Below are 12,939 nucleotides of genomic sequence, written 5' to 3' on the forward strand. Positions count from 1 at the left end.
CTGTTAACCTTTGACCCCTATTCACCTGTTCAGTACCCATGTCTGTTTTAATCATTCCCACAATAAGTAATTTCCTAATCCCTAATTTGTCCTGTTTGTCTATCTTGAATAAATGATAAACTGTGTTGAGCAGGGACTGCCTTGTACGTGTTTAGTGTACAGCGCTGTGTACATCTAGTAGCGCTATAGAAATGATAAGTAGTAGTAAGAGAAGACAAAGGATATTTGTTTATATTGTACATATGTGCCTTTGTTAACCACACAGATGTACTTATGATTTGCAGTACACAATCATAATACAATGAAATACTGTAAAAGGAGAAGGTAGAAATACGGGAAGAATCCCTTGGTAGTTGCAAATGATGGCGTCAGCTCCCTGCCCTGGTTCTGTTTGAGTTGAAGTATAAAGGAAAAGGAGGACAATTGTCAGATCAAAAAACTGGTCTAAAATAAAATCTTTCCTCTAAGAGGGCTGTGACTGCCACATTGCATGCTACACAGTAGCAACATAGTACAGTTAGTTGCTGGTCCCATTTCCTGAGTTACAGTGCTGCACTGCACAGAGTTTAAAAAACACTCGTTTCTAATCTCCAAGGTTCTTCCTGATGTCATTGATAATAGGATTGCCAATGGGTATTACTTGGGAAGAGTGATCCGAGCTGCAGGCGTGCTAGCGATTGGTTGAAGGGTGCCCTTGGCAGGTAGGCTCAGCAGCTGTTAGGAACAGTTTGATCTGATCTCTCCAGAGCAAGAGCTTTCAGTTTCCAATGAAGAACACAAGTGGCAGCTTTCTCTCCATGGGATGCAGCTGTGAGTCTTCCCCATGATTTGCACCATAGGCATGGCTCTGGAAGCAATGTTGGCTCGGCCCAGGGATATCTGTAAAAGGAATGGTTTGCTCATCCTTTCCGTGCTGTCTGTCATAGTGGGATGCCTTTTGGGGTTTTTCTTGAGGACTAGACGACTTTCTGAGCAGGTCAGTAGAGGAGTTTTCAGATTTCAACTCAAAACAATGTCTTAGCTTCTATTTATTTGTATTTTACCGGGTCAAGCTGTTTTTTCAATGACTGGCATGACTCTAAAAAAAAATACATTCAGTGCCACTATGCATCTAGACCAGGGACAGGCAAGTTATACAGAAAGGGCTGTGTAAATGTCAGTGCTATCTATCCCTAATGGTCTGCACACAGAAAATGAACAAATGTGCCATATAATTCACTGTCAACAAAGCTCAAAATGACGACTGAATGGACACATACTTCCATCTTTTCAAACATTGCTAACACTGTCAAACAGGTCTTGTCCCGTTGTATCCTTCAATGATTCTACTGACAACAAAACTCTGGTTAATGATGATTGTGTTGGCCATTTTCTGCATATACTTCCCGTGGTCTCGCAGGCAACATAAAATTTATTGGCAGGTCTGAAAGAGCTTGCCACTGGCACCTATACATATAGCAGTGATATTCCTATAGGTAAGTGGTTTAATTTAGATCAGCTTTTTGCCTTTTTAAAATATTGCTGGATAGTTGGGTGCGCTGCCTTTGCTGTGCCCTAACTCCCCCCAGCAGCATGGGGGCAATTTTTTAAGTGGACACTTCCTTTGAGGTGCCCCGATGTCCTACGATGAAAGCCTGGTGCACTTAAGCACTATTCTATAACTGGGCATCTAAGTCATGTAGCGTATAACTGTATAGGGGATATTCACATGGGTGTGTCATGGGCATCCTAACTATTTCAGCACATGGTTTATTGAATACTGTCAGTCAGGCACCAAACTGCTGGTGCATTAAAACCACTGTTCCCTCTTTGCTGAGCGGGAGTCCTCCACTTACAGTCCTGCCAGTGGGTGGCACTATTTTCAATAGTGAGGGTCAGGCAAGTTCTGCAGGACTCCAAGGAACTTGCCTATCTCTAGAGATTGAAAACACAATATTGAAGCACCACCCCCTACTGGCAGTAATGCAGTTGGAGGAATCCTGCTCTGCTAAGAGGGGACAACTATTATGATGCTCACATTTACACGTGCAGTAGAGCTGGCGTAAGTGGTGGTGTCTAATTGCTGACATACTCTAGTATTTTGTGACACATTAGGTGCACAAATTTGCAGTCAGAGTATTACCTTAGCATTTAAATTTTGGGCACCTAACTTTTAGTGTCCTTTATTGTTTTGCCCCCTAAATGTAAAAGTCTCTTTGAAAATCAGGTCATAGATTTCTAGTCCATCTTTCTATACTAAGCTCAAGAAAGATTACAAGCAAAGCACAACATAAAATGCAATAATATAAAAAAAAATGATGTCATCAAATACTAGACAAAAAGAAATCCTCAGGAATTATTTTCCAGGCAAAAGGGTCACAATGCAGCATTTTATATCATTTTCTGTAGGGTGTCTTTCTAAAAGTAATTTAGCAGGAAAAAGCACAGTGGGCCCCAAGATAAATAAACTGAGTTTCTTCATACCAATTCTTGGGGCCCATTGTGCTTTTTCCTGCTATGTTTCACCACTGCGCTTTTGAATCGCTCTCTTTTGTTGCTTCTAAAACAGGGCGTAGCCAGACTTTGGCGGGAGGAGGGTCCAGAGCCCGAGGTGAGGGAGCACATTTTAGCCCCCCCCCCCCCGGCACCGCCAACCCCCCCCCCCGGCGCCATTGCTGACCCACTGCCAGAAAAAGTTAGCAGATAGCGACGGCGAGTTGGCGGCGGGAGGGGGAGTCGAGAGGGTCATCGGCAGGGGGGTCCAGGGCCAAATCTATGGGGGCCCAGGCCCCCATGGCCCCATGTAGCTACGCCCCTGTTCTAAAAGTAAAATATAGCATCAACACATCACTGTTCCCTCTAAGCTGAGCATGAGTCCTCCACCTATAATCCTGACAGCGGGTGGCGCTATTTCACATCCGTATTTTCAATAGCGAGGGACAGGCAAGCTCTGCAGGACTCCAGGGAACCTGCCTGTCTCTATGGTTAAAAACACAATATTAAAGAACCAGTGCAGGTGGAGGACTTCCACTCAGCTTAAAGGGAACAGTGCCACACACCACGGGGGTCCCTGTACTAAGCTGCAGTATAAAATGGTCTTAGAGCGCCCTTACGCTGGTTTTTCCCATGTACTAAGGCCATTTTTCCTGCAGCTGGAAAATGGATGATTTTCTATTTTCTGAATTAATGGCCACACACTATTTTTTCCATTAGCAAACGCATGAGCCTATTTTGTAGGCAGTAAAGAACTCACATGTTCATCCTGCCCTAATCAGTTAGGGCCCCTTTTGCATGGGATTACTGTTTGCTAAAAAAGGAACTACCACTGAACTACCGCAGCAGCCCAACAGTAGTTCCCACCCCCAGCGTGCCGTCATATCCGTTGCTACAAAAATATATTGATTTTTGTAGCATCAGTGTGTACTCAGCGGTAATGGTTACTATCGGGTTAGCGCAGGAGGGTGGGTGGTGGAAGGGCTCCCCCCCCCCCCCCGAAATGGTCACACAGCAAGTGCTTTACTTGCCGCACAGCCATTTCTTTAAAAAAAGAAAGCTCTACCTTTTACCCGCTGCGGTAAAATGGGGCCTCAGTGCGCAAAAACACACACCGACGCCAGCGCAGGCCCCCTTTTTACCACAGCTTGGTAAAAGGGGCCCTTAATGAGCAGTAATGTGGCCGTGTTAACTGGTTTTCACTGTCATGCTCAATCTCAATCCCCAGACATGCCCCCACTGAGAAAAAGTCCCCAAAAATTAGCACGTTGGGATTTCACTACAGGACACCTCAGAATGTCCCGCAGTAAGCCCTTTTAAGCTGCAGCTTAGTAAAAGGAGCCCTAAGAATCTTCTGTTCATATTATCAATGTTTAGAACTATATTAAAGACTAGTAAAAAAAGGCCCGTTTCTGCTGCCGCTCCTCTCGCCTCTCACGTCGCTGCGCTTCTCCGGGGTCGTCCTCCAGGGGCAGTGATGTGGAGGCGAGAGGAGGAGCGGCTGCAGAGCCGACAGCCAATGCCTGCTGGCTGCCTGCGGTGCCGTCCTAAAATCAGCTGTTTGTGTTTTTGCAGCGGTCGCTGCTGCTGAATAGGAGAAGCAGCAGTGGCCAGAAATCGGAGCTGGCGCCGCCTGTGACGCTGGAGACTTGGGCAGGTCTGTTGGGTGGGTGAGCGGGCCTGGAGGGAAAGTGGGTGGGCAGACAGAGAGGGGGGAGCGGCGGCGGCGACCTGGGGAGGGGGGAGCAGTGGCTGCGGCGACCTCGGGGGGGGGAGTGGTGGGGACCTTGGGGGAGGGGTGCGGTGGGGACCTGGGGGTGAGGGGTGAGCTCCGGCGGCAACCTTGTGGGGGGGCGTGGCGGCAGGGGCCGGAACCCCGGGGGCAGCCTTGCCCCGGGCCCGACCCAATCTGCTCCTTCAACGTTCGAATGTCTCTCACTGGGTTTGTAACGTCAGAAGATGGTTACGATCCCAGTGAGACGCATTTGAACGTTGAAGGAGCAAATTATTATATTAGATGTGCACAAATACTTTTGCTCCTATATACTAATGTGTGGTAATGACTTTGCATTTACTCAAAAGTAACTGCAAAATCTTTGTGTTAACTATTGGGGGCATCCTCTGCCTTGGAGAGGGTACCGCTAGTGGCAGTAGAAAGTGGAATTAATGGACTCCTTAGGAAGGTAGTTGTGCTAAAACACAACTCATGTTGAGTCCTTTTTAATAAGTTTCTACAATAAAGAGCTGCTACATTTGGACTATTTGCTCGTCTGTCTGGTACTTCCCACTATGTACTCTTACTGACACTATTATAGTGCATGTTATGCTTTGCTTATGTAATACATTAGTGAAAACAGTTATGTCATTGATCGTTTCATTGTGATTTATTTATTTTTATTGATTTATTTATTTGTAACGTTTGTACACCACATTTTCCCACCTATTTGCAGGCTCAATGTGGCTTACATAGTACCGTGAGGCAGTAGCTACCTCCAGTGGTGAAACAAATATAGAGTGATGTTATTTATTATACTACCCTTCGAGTGCTACATCAGAGTGATTTACATATTAACCCCCCCTGTTTACTAAGCCACTCTAGCAGCTGCTGTGCCCTAATGCTGACACAGCCCATTTGTCGGCATTGCCGCACGGCAGCTGCTAGTGGGGCTTGGTAAACAGGAGGTAAATCTAATAACAGATTTAACAAGGACAACACAAAACAATTCACAAACATAAAAACAAAAGGTGGGGATGCCTAGGGCAACAACTAATATCCTGCTAAAACATCAATTGTGATATATCTGATGATACTTTAATCATGACAATGAAGTTGCTGTATATAAATGCCCAATGCATCTAATAATTGCTTTGTAAAATGTGTGATTTTCTTATTTTGTTTAAAAACATCATTGCAACAATAAACCTTTCTTCTTTTCTAGGAAATAAATTATTTCCAGTTCCCAGGGGAGCTGTTGATGAGGATGCTCAAAATGCTGATTCTGCCGCTAGTCGTCTCAAGGTAACATAGGGTACAATAATGAGTCTGGATGTTGGAACCTTTTTAGATCTACCTTTCTAAGGGTTGTTTTTAATTACTAGTCTTTTTACCACCTGCCCAAATTAGTACTCACCAGTCATCCACAATTTGGGAGGATAAAAGAATCCAAGGCCACGTGCATATGAGAAAGTATAGTTTTATTTATTTACCAAGTACAAATACAATTAATAGTTTCTCATGAGAGATCAGTACAGTTACCTAAAGAGATATTCTCTGTCTGCATCTCTGAAATACCGTTCTGAAACTGCTGTTTATATCGTTTGTTTCGGACAATGATTTACATGGCTTTTTCTACAAACTATCCTTCTCACAGATTATTATCTAATTCCCAGCATCTGGTTTTCTTAAGCTATTTGGACAACATTCTTCTGTTGTTTGTACTACTTTCTTTTCCCAAGGCCTGCCTTGCCCGTAAGGGTATCATAATAGATCATAAATTCCAGAGTCCTGCAGGCTCGTCAATCTCTGATAGATTCCAGAGTCATACAGACTTATCAATCTCTGGCCTTTTAACCCATTCCATAGTGCATGATTGTGCTCATAATTCTACAGGGTCCCTTATACTACATCTACAAGGCATTAGAAAATGGGCTTAGGGCTAGATTCTATATATGGTGCTTAAAAATCAGTGCAGAAAAAAGTTTTATTCTATAAGCTACACTTAAGTTAGGCACAGTTTATAGAATAGCACTTATGCCCGGGAATCATTATTAACTTTAGACGTGGCCATTTGCACCAACTGAAGCATGGTTCAAATGTATGCACCTAAATTAGGCGCATATCCCCGTTTTCAATATCACCTTTACGCTGATTGACTCCCAGATCTACCACTCCACACCAGAAATCTCGGCAGAAATCCAGGCCAAGATATCTGCCTGCCTGTCTGACATTGCTACCTGGGTGTCTCACCGCCACCTGAAGCTCAATATGTCCAAAACTGAGCTCCTTATCTTCCTACCTAAACCAACCTCTCCCCTTCCCCCACTCTCTATTTCTGTCGACAACACGCTCATTCTTCCTGTCTCATCTGCTTGTAACCTTGGGGTCATCTTCGACTCCTCCCTCTCCTTCTCTGCACATATTCAACAGATTGCTAAAACCTGTCGTTTCTTCCTCTATAATATCACCAAAATTCGCCCTCTCCTTTCTGAGCACGCTACCAGAACCCTCATCCACACTCTCATCACCTCTCGCTTGGACTACTGCAACTTGCTTCTCACAGGTCTTCCACTCAGCCAACTCTCTCCAATCTGTTCAAAATTCTGCTGCACGATTAATATTTCGCCAAAGTCGCTATGCCCATATCAGCCGTCTTCTGAAGTCACTTTCACTTGCTCCCTATCCGTTTCTGTATACAGTTCAAGCTCCTCTTATTAACCTATAAGTGCATTCACTCTGCTGCACCTCACTACCTCTCCACCCTCATCTCTCCCTACACTCCTTCCCAGGAACTCCGTTCACTAGGCAAATCTCTCCTAATTGCACCCTTCTCCTCCATCGCTAACTCCAGACTCCGTTCCTTTTATCTTGCCACACCTTATGCCTGGAATAGACTTCCTGAGCCATTACGTCAAGCTCCATCCCTGGCTACCTTCAAATCTGGGCTAAAGGCCTACCTGTTTGATGCTGCTTTTAATTCCTAACTTGTCACCTGCTCGTAATGATGAAGAAAAAGCAAATTTGCTAAATAGATACTTTTGTTCTGTTTTCACAGAGGAAAATCCTGGAGAAGGACCGCGATGGACTGGCAAAAGTACAAATGAAAATGGAGTAGATATAGCACCGTTCACGGAAGAGAGTGTGTATAAACAACTTGAAAAGCTAAAGGAGGACAAAGCCGTGGAACCGGATGGGATTCACCCAGGATATTAAAGGAGCTCAGAGAGGTTCTGGCGGGTCCTCTTAAAGATTTGTTTAATAAATCATTGGAAACGGGAGAGGTTCCTTGGGATTGGAGAATGGTGGATGTGGTCCCTCTTCACAAAAGTGGTGATAGGGAAGAAGCTGGAAACTACAGGCCGGTAAGCCTCACTTCAATTATTGGAAAAGTAATGGAAGCGATGCTGAAGGAAAGGATAGTGAATTTCCTGGAAGCCAATAAGTTGCAAGATCCGAGACAACATGGTTTTACCAAAGGTAAATCGTGCCAAACGAATCTCATTGAATTCTTTGACTGGGTGACTGGAGAATTAAATATAGACGTAATCTACCTAGATTTCAGCAAAGCTTTTGACACGGTTCCCCACAGGAGACTCTTGAACAAACTGGACAGGCTGAAGATAGGACCCAAAGTGGTGAACTGGATTAGGAACTGGTTGACCGACAGACGCCAGAGGGTGGTGGTAAATGGAATTCGCTCGGAGGAGGGAAAGGTGAGTAGTGGAGTGCCTCAGGGATCGGTGCTGGGACCGATTCTGTTCAATATATTTGTGAGTGACATTGCTGAAGGGTTAGAAGGTAAAGTTTGCCTTTTTGCGGATGATACTAAGATTTGTAACAGAGTGGACACCCAGGAGGGAGTGGAAAACATCAAAAAGGATCTGTGGAAGCTAGAAGAATAGTCTAAGGTTTGGCAATTAAAATTCAATGCGAAGAAATGCAAAGTGATGCACTTAGGGAGTAGAAATCCACGGGAGACGTATGTGTTAGGCGATGAGAGTCTGAGAGGTACCAACGGGGAGAGGGATCTTGGGGCGATAGTATCTGAGGATCTGAAGGCGATGAAACAGTGTGACAAGGCGGTGGCCGTAAGTAGAAGGTTGCTAGGCTATATAGAGAGGGGAGTGACCAGCAGAAGAAAAGAGGTTTTAATGCCCCTGTATAAGTCGTTGGCGAGGCCCCACCTGGAGTATTGTGTTCAGTTCTGGAGGCCGTATCTTGCTAAGGATGTAAAAAGAATTGAAGCAGTGCAAAGAAAAGCTACGAGAATGGTATGGGATTTGCGTTACAAGACGTATGAGAAGAGACTTGCCGACCTGAACATGTATACCCTGGAGGAAAGGAGAAACAGGGGTGATATGATACAGACGTTCAAATATCTGAAAGGTATTAATCCGCAAACGAACCTTTTCCGGAGATGGGAAGGCGGTAGAACTAGAGGGCATGATATGAGATTGAAGGGGGGCAGACTCAAGAAAAATGTCAGGAAGTATTTTTTCACGGAGAGAGCGGTGGATGCTTGGAATGCTCTCCCACGGGAGGTGGTGGAGAGGAAAACGGTAATGGAATTCAAACGTGCATGGGATAAACATAAAGGAATCCTGTTCCGAGGGAATGGATCCTCAGAAGCTTAGCCGAGATTGGGTGGCAGAGCCGGTGGTGGGAGGCGGGGCTGGTGGTTGGGAGGCGGGGATAGTGCTGGGCAGACTTATACGGTCTGTGCCAGAGCCGGTGCTTGGGAGGCAGGGATAGTGCTGGGCAGATTTATACGGTCTGTGCCTTGAAAATGACAGATACAAATCAAGGTAAGGTATACACAAAAAGTAGCACATATGAGTTTATCTTGTTGGGCAGACTGGATGGACCGTGCAGGTCTTTTTCTGCCGTCATCTACTATGTTACTATGTTGTCTTCCTCTCTTCAATAGTCCCTTTTCCCTATGCGTCCTGTCTGTCCTACCCTTATCCCTTATTGGTCCTGTCTGTCCTGATTTAGATTGTAAGCTCTTTTGAGCAGGGATTGTCTTTTCTTCATGTTCAATTGTGAAGCACTCAGTGGCGTTCCTAGGGGGGCTGACACCCGGGGCGGATCGCCGATGCGCCCTGCCCCCCGGGTGCAGCGCCCCCCCCCCCCGGTGCAGCGCGACCACCCCTCCCCCAGCGAAAGGACACCCCCCTACCCTGGCAAAAGAACTCCCCCCCCCTGGGTGCACACCGCTGGGGGGGGGGGGTGCCACGCGCCGGTCAGCTTCGTTCGTTTCCATGCTCCCTCTGCCCCGGAACAGGTTCCTGTTCCGGGGCAGAGGGAGCATGGAAACGAACGAAGCTGACCGGCGCGTGCCACCCCCCCAGCGGCGTGCACCCGGGGCGGACCGCCCCCACCGTCCCCCCCCTTGGTACGCCACTGGAAGCACTGCGTAAGACTGGTAGCGCTATAGAAATGATTTGTAGTAGTAGTAGTTATTCTATAACAGCCATTCCCAACCCAGTCCTCGGGGCACACCTAGTCCCATCCGGTTTTTAGGATATTCGCAATGAATATGCATGAGGTAGATTTGCATGCCGTGCCTCAACTGCATGCAGATCTAACTTATGAATATTCATTGTGGATCTCCTGAAAACCCGATGGGGCTAGGTGGGCCCAGAGGTCTGGGTTGGGAGTGGTTGCTCTATAACAATGTGTGTAAATGCTAGGAATGCCCCCATTCTGCCTATGGCCCTCCCATTTCCACGCCCCATTTTTTAGGTCACACATAAAATGTAGGCACATAAAGTTCAATAAAATTTAATTAGTGCCAATAATTGTTAAAAAGCCAATTATTGGCGCTAATTAGCTTGATATTCAAATAGAACATAAGAACAGCCATATTGGGTCAGACCAGTGGTCCATCTAGCCCAGTATCCTGGTCAGAAGTACCTGGCAGAAACCCAAAGAGTAGCAACATTCCATGTAGAATCTCAAATAGTAGCAACATTCCATGTTACCAATCCCGGGGCAAGCAGTGTCTTAAATTGTGCACCCAGATTGGGTGCGCACCCAAATTTATGCGTACAATTTTTGATGGCTTTTATAGAATTACTCGTAAAACATGCCCGTTTCTTGCGGCAATGAAACGGGCGCTAGCACGGTTTCCGTCCGGACCTCCCCCCCCTCCCTACTCACCCCGTCGGCTTTCGTCCGCCATTGTTGCGGACCTCGGCACGCCACCGTCAATCTGCTGACATTGCTCCGCCCGCACCTCCCCCCCTCCCTACTCACCCCGTCGGCTTTCGTCCGCCATTGTTGCGGACCTCGGCATGCCACCGTCAATCTGCTGACATAGCTCCGCCCTCGACATCATCACGTTTGACACGAGGGTGGGGCCCCAACACAGTGTTTTCGGTGGCTTCACCACCATGAAGGCTTCGAACCAGAAGGAAGTGCCCAGAGGACCTGACAGTGACGTCATTGTCCTCAGAACGTTGAGGGTGAGTTTTATTATATAGGATGGGTTTTAACATGGGATTTCCCACACACAAAGCCCATTTCTAATGTGGCCTTAAAAAGGAGGTTTTAATGCCCCTGTATAAGACGTTGGTGAGGCCCCACCTGGAGTATTGTGTTCAGTTTTGGAGGCCATACCTTGCGAAGGATGTTAAAAAAATGGAAGCGGTACAAAGAAAAGCTACGAGGATGGTATGGGAGTTGCGTTCCAAGACGTATGAAGAGAGACTTGCTGACCTGAACATGTATACTCTGGAGGAAAGGAGGAACAGGGGTGATATGATACAGACGTTCAAATATTTGAAAGGTATTAATCCGCAAACGAATCTTTTCTGGAGAGGGGAAGGCGGGTAGAACGAGAGGACATGAAATGAGATTGAAGGGGGGCAGACTCAGGAAAGATGTCAGGAAGTATTTCTTCACGGAGAGGGTGGTGAACGCTTGGAATGCCCTCCCGCGGGAGGTGGTGGAGATAAAAACGGTAACGGAATTCAAGCATGCGTGGGACAGGCATAAAGGAATCCTGTGCAGAAGGAATGGATCCACAGAAGCTTAGCTGAAATTGGGTGGCGGGAGGAAGAGGGGTTGGTGGTTGAGAGGCTAGGATGGGGGAGGGCAGACTTATACGGGGTCTGTGCCGGAGCCGGTGATGGGAGGCGGGACTGGTGGTTGGGAGGCGGGAAATACTGCTGCACAGACTTATATGGTCTGTGCCCTGAAAAAGACAGGTACAAATCAAGGTAAGGTATACACATGAGTTTATCGTGGGCAGACTAGATGGACCGTGCAGGTCTTTTTCTGCCATCATCTACTATGTATGTTACTATGAGGTATTTTTCAATTTTGTTTTCAGGTCATGTGCTAATGTTCACATTAGCATGCGTTACCTGAAAAACGTTAGGGCTCCTTTTACAAAGCCATGCAGGGCTGGTCTTAGCAAGTGCGGGGCCCTGTGCAGACCAGTTTGATGGGGCCCCATCCTAGCTCCTTATTGTCAATGTTGGTTATTTATATTTCATGATAAATCAACCTTGTATATGCTGTTTCATTCTTCAATTCACATTATATACTGTACATTACATTATATATATTTTTTTGTTTTTATTGTTATCTTTTGTGTCATTGAACATTTCACACTCACTATTTCAGTTGATACTGCATTACAAGATTTATATGCTCTGTGTATATTTATGTATTGTTTTGATATCACCGTGTTTTTTAGTGGCATACTCATTACCTTAATTTATAATCTATCTCAATCTCATATTATTATAAATAAATGGGATCCATTTGGTTATTCCATCAATATTTATTTTTCATTATTCAGTTTTTAATTTTCATTGTTTTATTTTTTATTTGTCAACATTAACTAGATCTGCGATCATTTGTTTTCATTTTTCATTCTTCATTTTATTTTATTTTTTTTATTTTTACTTTTTATTTTTTATACACATGTATTATTTGGTTTTCAATATACATGTACCACTTTATTGGCAGGGATATATTTTATCTTGAATATCTGAGCCTTCATTCATTTTGCTCAGTACCCTATTTTCCTTTCCTTAGTTAGTGTACTTTATTCAGTTCCATTTTTTTACATTTAATCCTGAGGTGATTTTAACTTTTATCATTTTTGCATAACTTCTGGTACATTTTTTATTTTAACAGTATTTTTTTTCATTGTTCAATTTTTTATTTGATAGCAGTACCTCATTTAACGTAACGCTCATTCTTTTCCCTGAGGTACGTCGTGACGGAGTCCCGCCCACTTCACGCAAATTATTAGAATGGACGTCCGCACAGCGCTCCGGTTTTGTTTTGTTTCACTATTGGGTTATCTCATATTGACGACTGCGCTTACGTCATTATTCTTGTTTTTCGCGCGTTTTTTCCACCTATTTAGTCTCTCCTATAGCCCATCTTGCCCCAATATTTTTATCGCTACTGTGGAGATTGCTGTGGCAGACAGATCATTCGCACAACGGTCTTTTTAAAGGTATGTGGTTTGTGTTTCTAGTACCGCCGATATTTGTTTTGCACACTGACTTACGTATGTGCACCCCCTTTTTATATGAATAGGCAGGTCATGCTATCTTTTCTCGCCCGTTTTTTTGTTAGGTATTCGCTAAATAATTTTTAAGGTGGATTATGCTTTAAGTACTGACTAGTGTTGCAGAATGGCCATATATAGTACTTCTGCACAGGCAGATCACGTTATTCTTTCTCACTAGTTGGCTTTCTCCTAGACATTTGTTAAAGAGTGTCTA

General features: G+C 45.1%; 1 protein-coding gene across 1 annotated transcript in view; it reads left to right on the forward strand.

Annotated features, from left to right (window-relative positions):
- Window positions 1-841: 841 nt before the first annotated feature.
- Window positions 842-12,939, forward strand: part of LOC115459501 (excitatory amino acid transporter 5-like) — a gene marked incomplete at its 3' end in the record, with an annotated part of 28,148 nt that continues 16,050 nt past the window's right edge. Inside the window, exons 1-2 of the mRNA XM_030189306.1 lie at window positions 842-976; window positions 5,412-5,491. Coding sequence (XP_030045166.1) covers window positions 842-976; window positions 5,412-5,491 — 215 coding nt within the window. The remainder of the gene's footprint in view (window positions 977-5,411; window positions 5,492-12,939) is intronic.

The sequence above is a fragment of the Microcaecilia unicolor genome, unplaced genomic scaffold (genome assembly GCF_901765095.1).
Source record: "Microcaecilia unicolor unplaced genomic scaffold, aMicUni1.1, whole genome shotgun sequence".
NCBI classification, from domain to species: domain Eukaryota; kingdom Metazoa; phylum Chordata; class Amphibia; order Gymnophiona; family Siphonopidae; genus Microcaecilia; species Microcaecilia unicolor.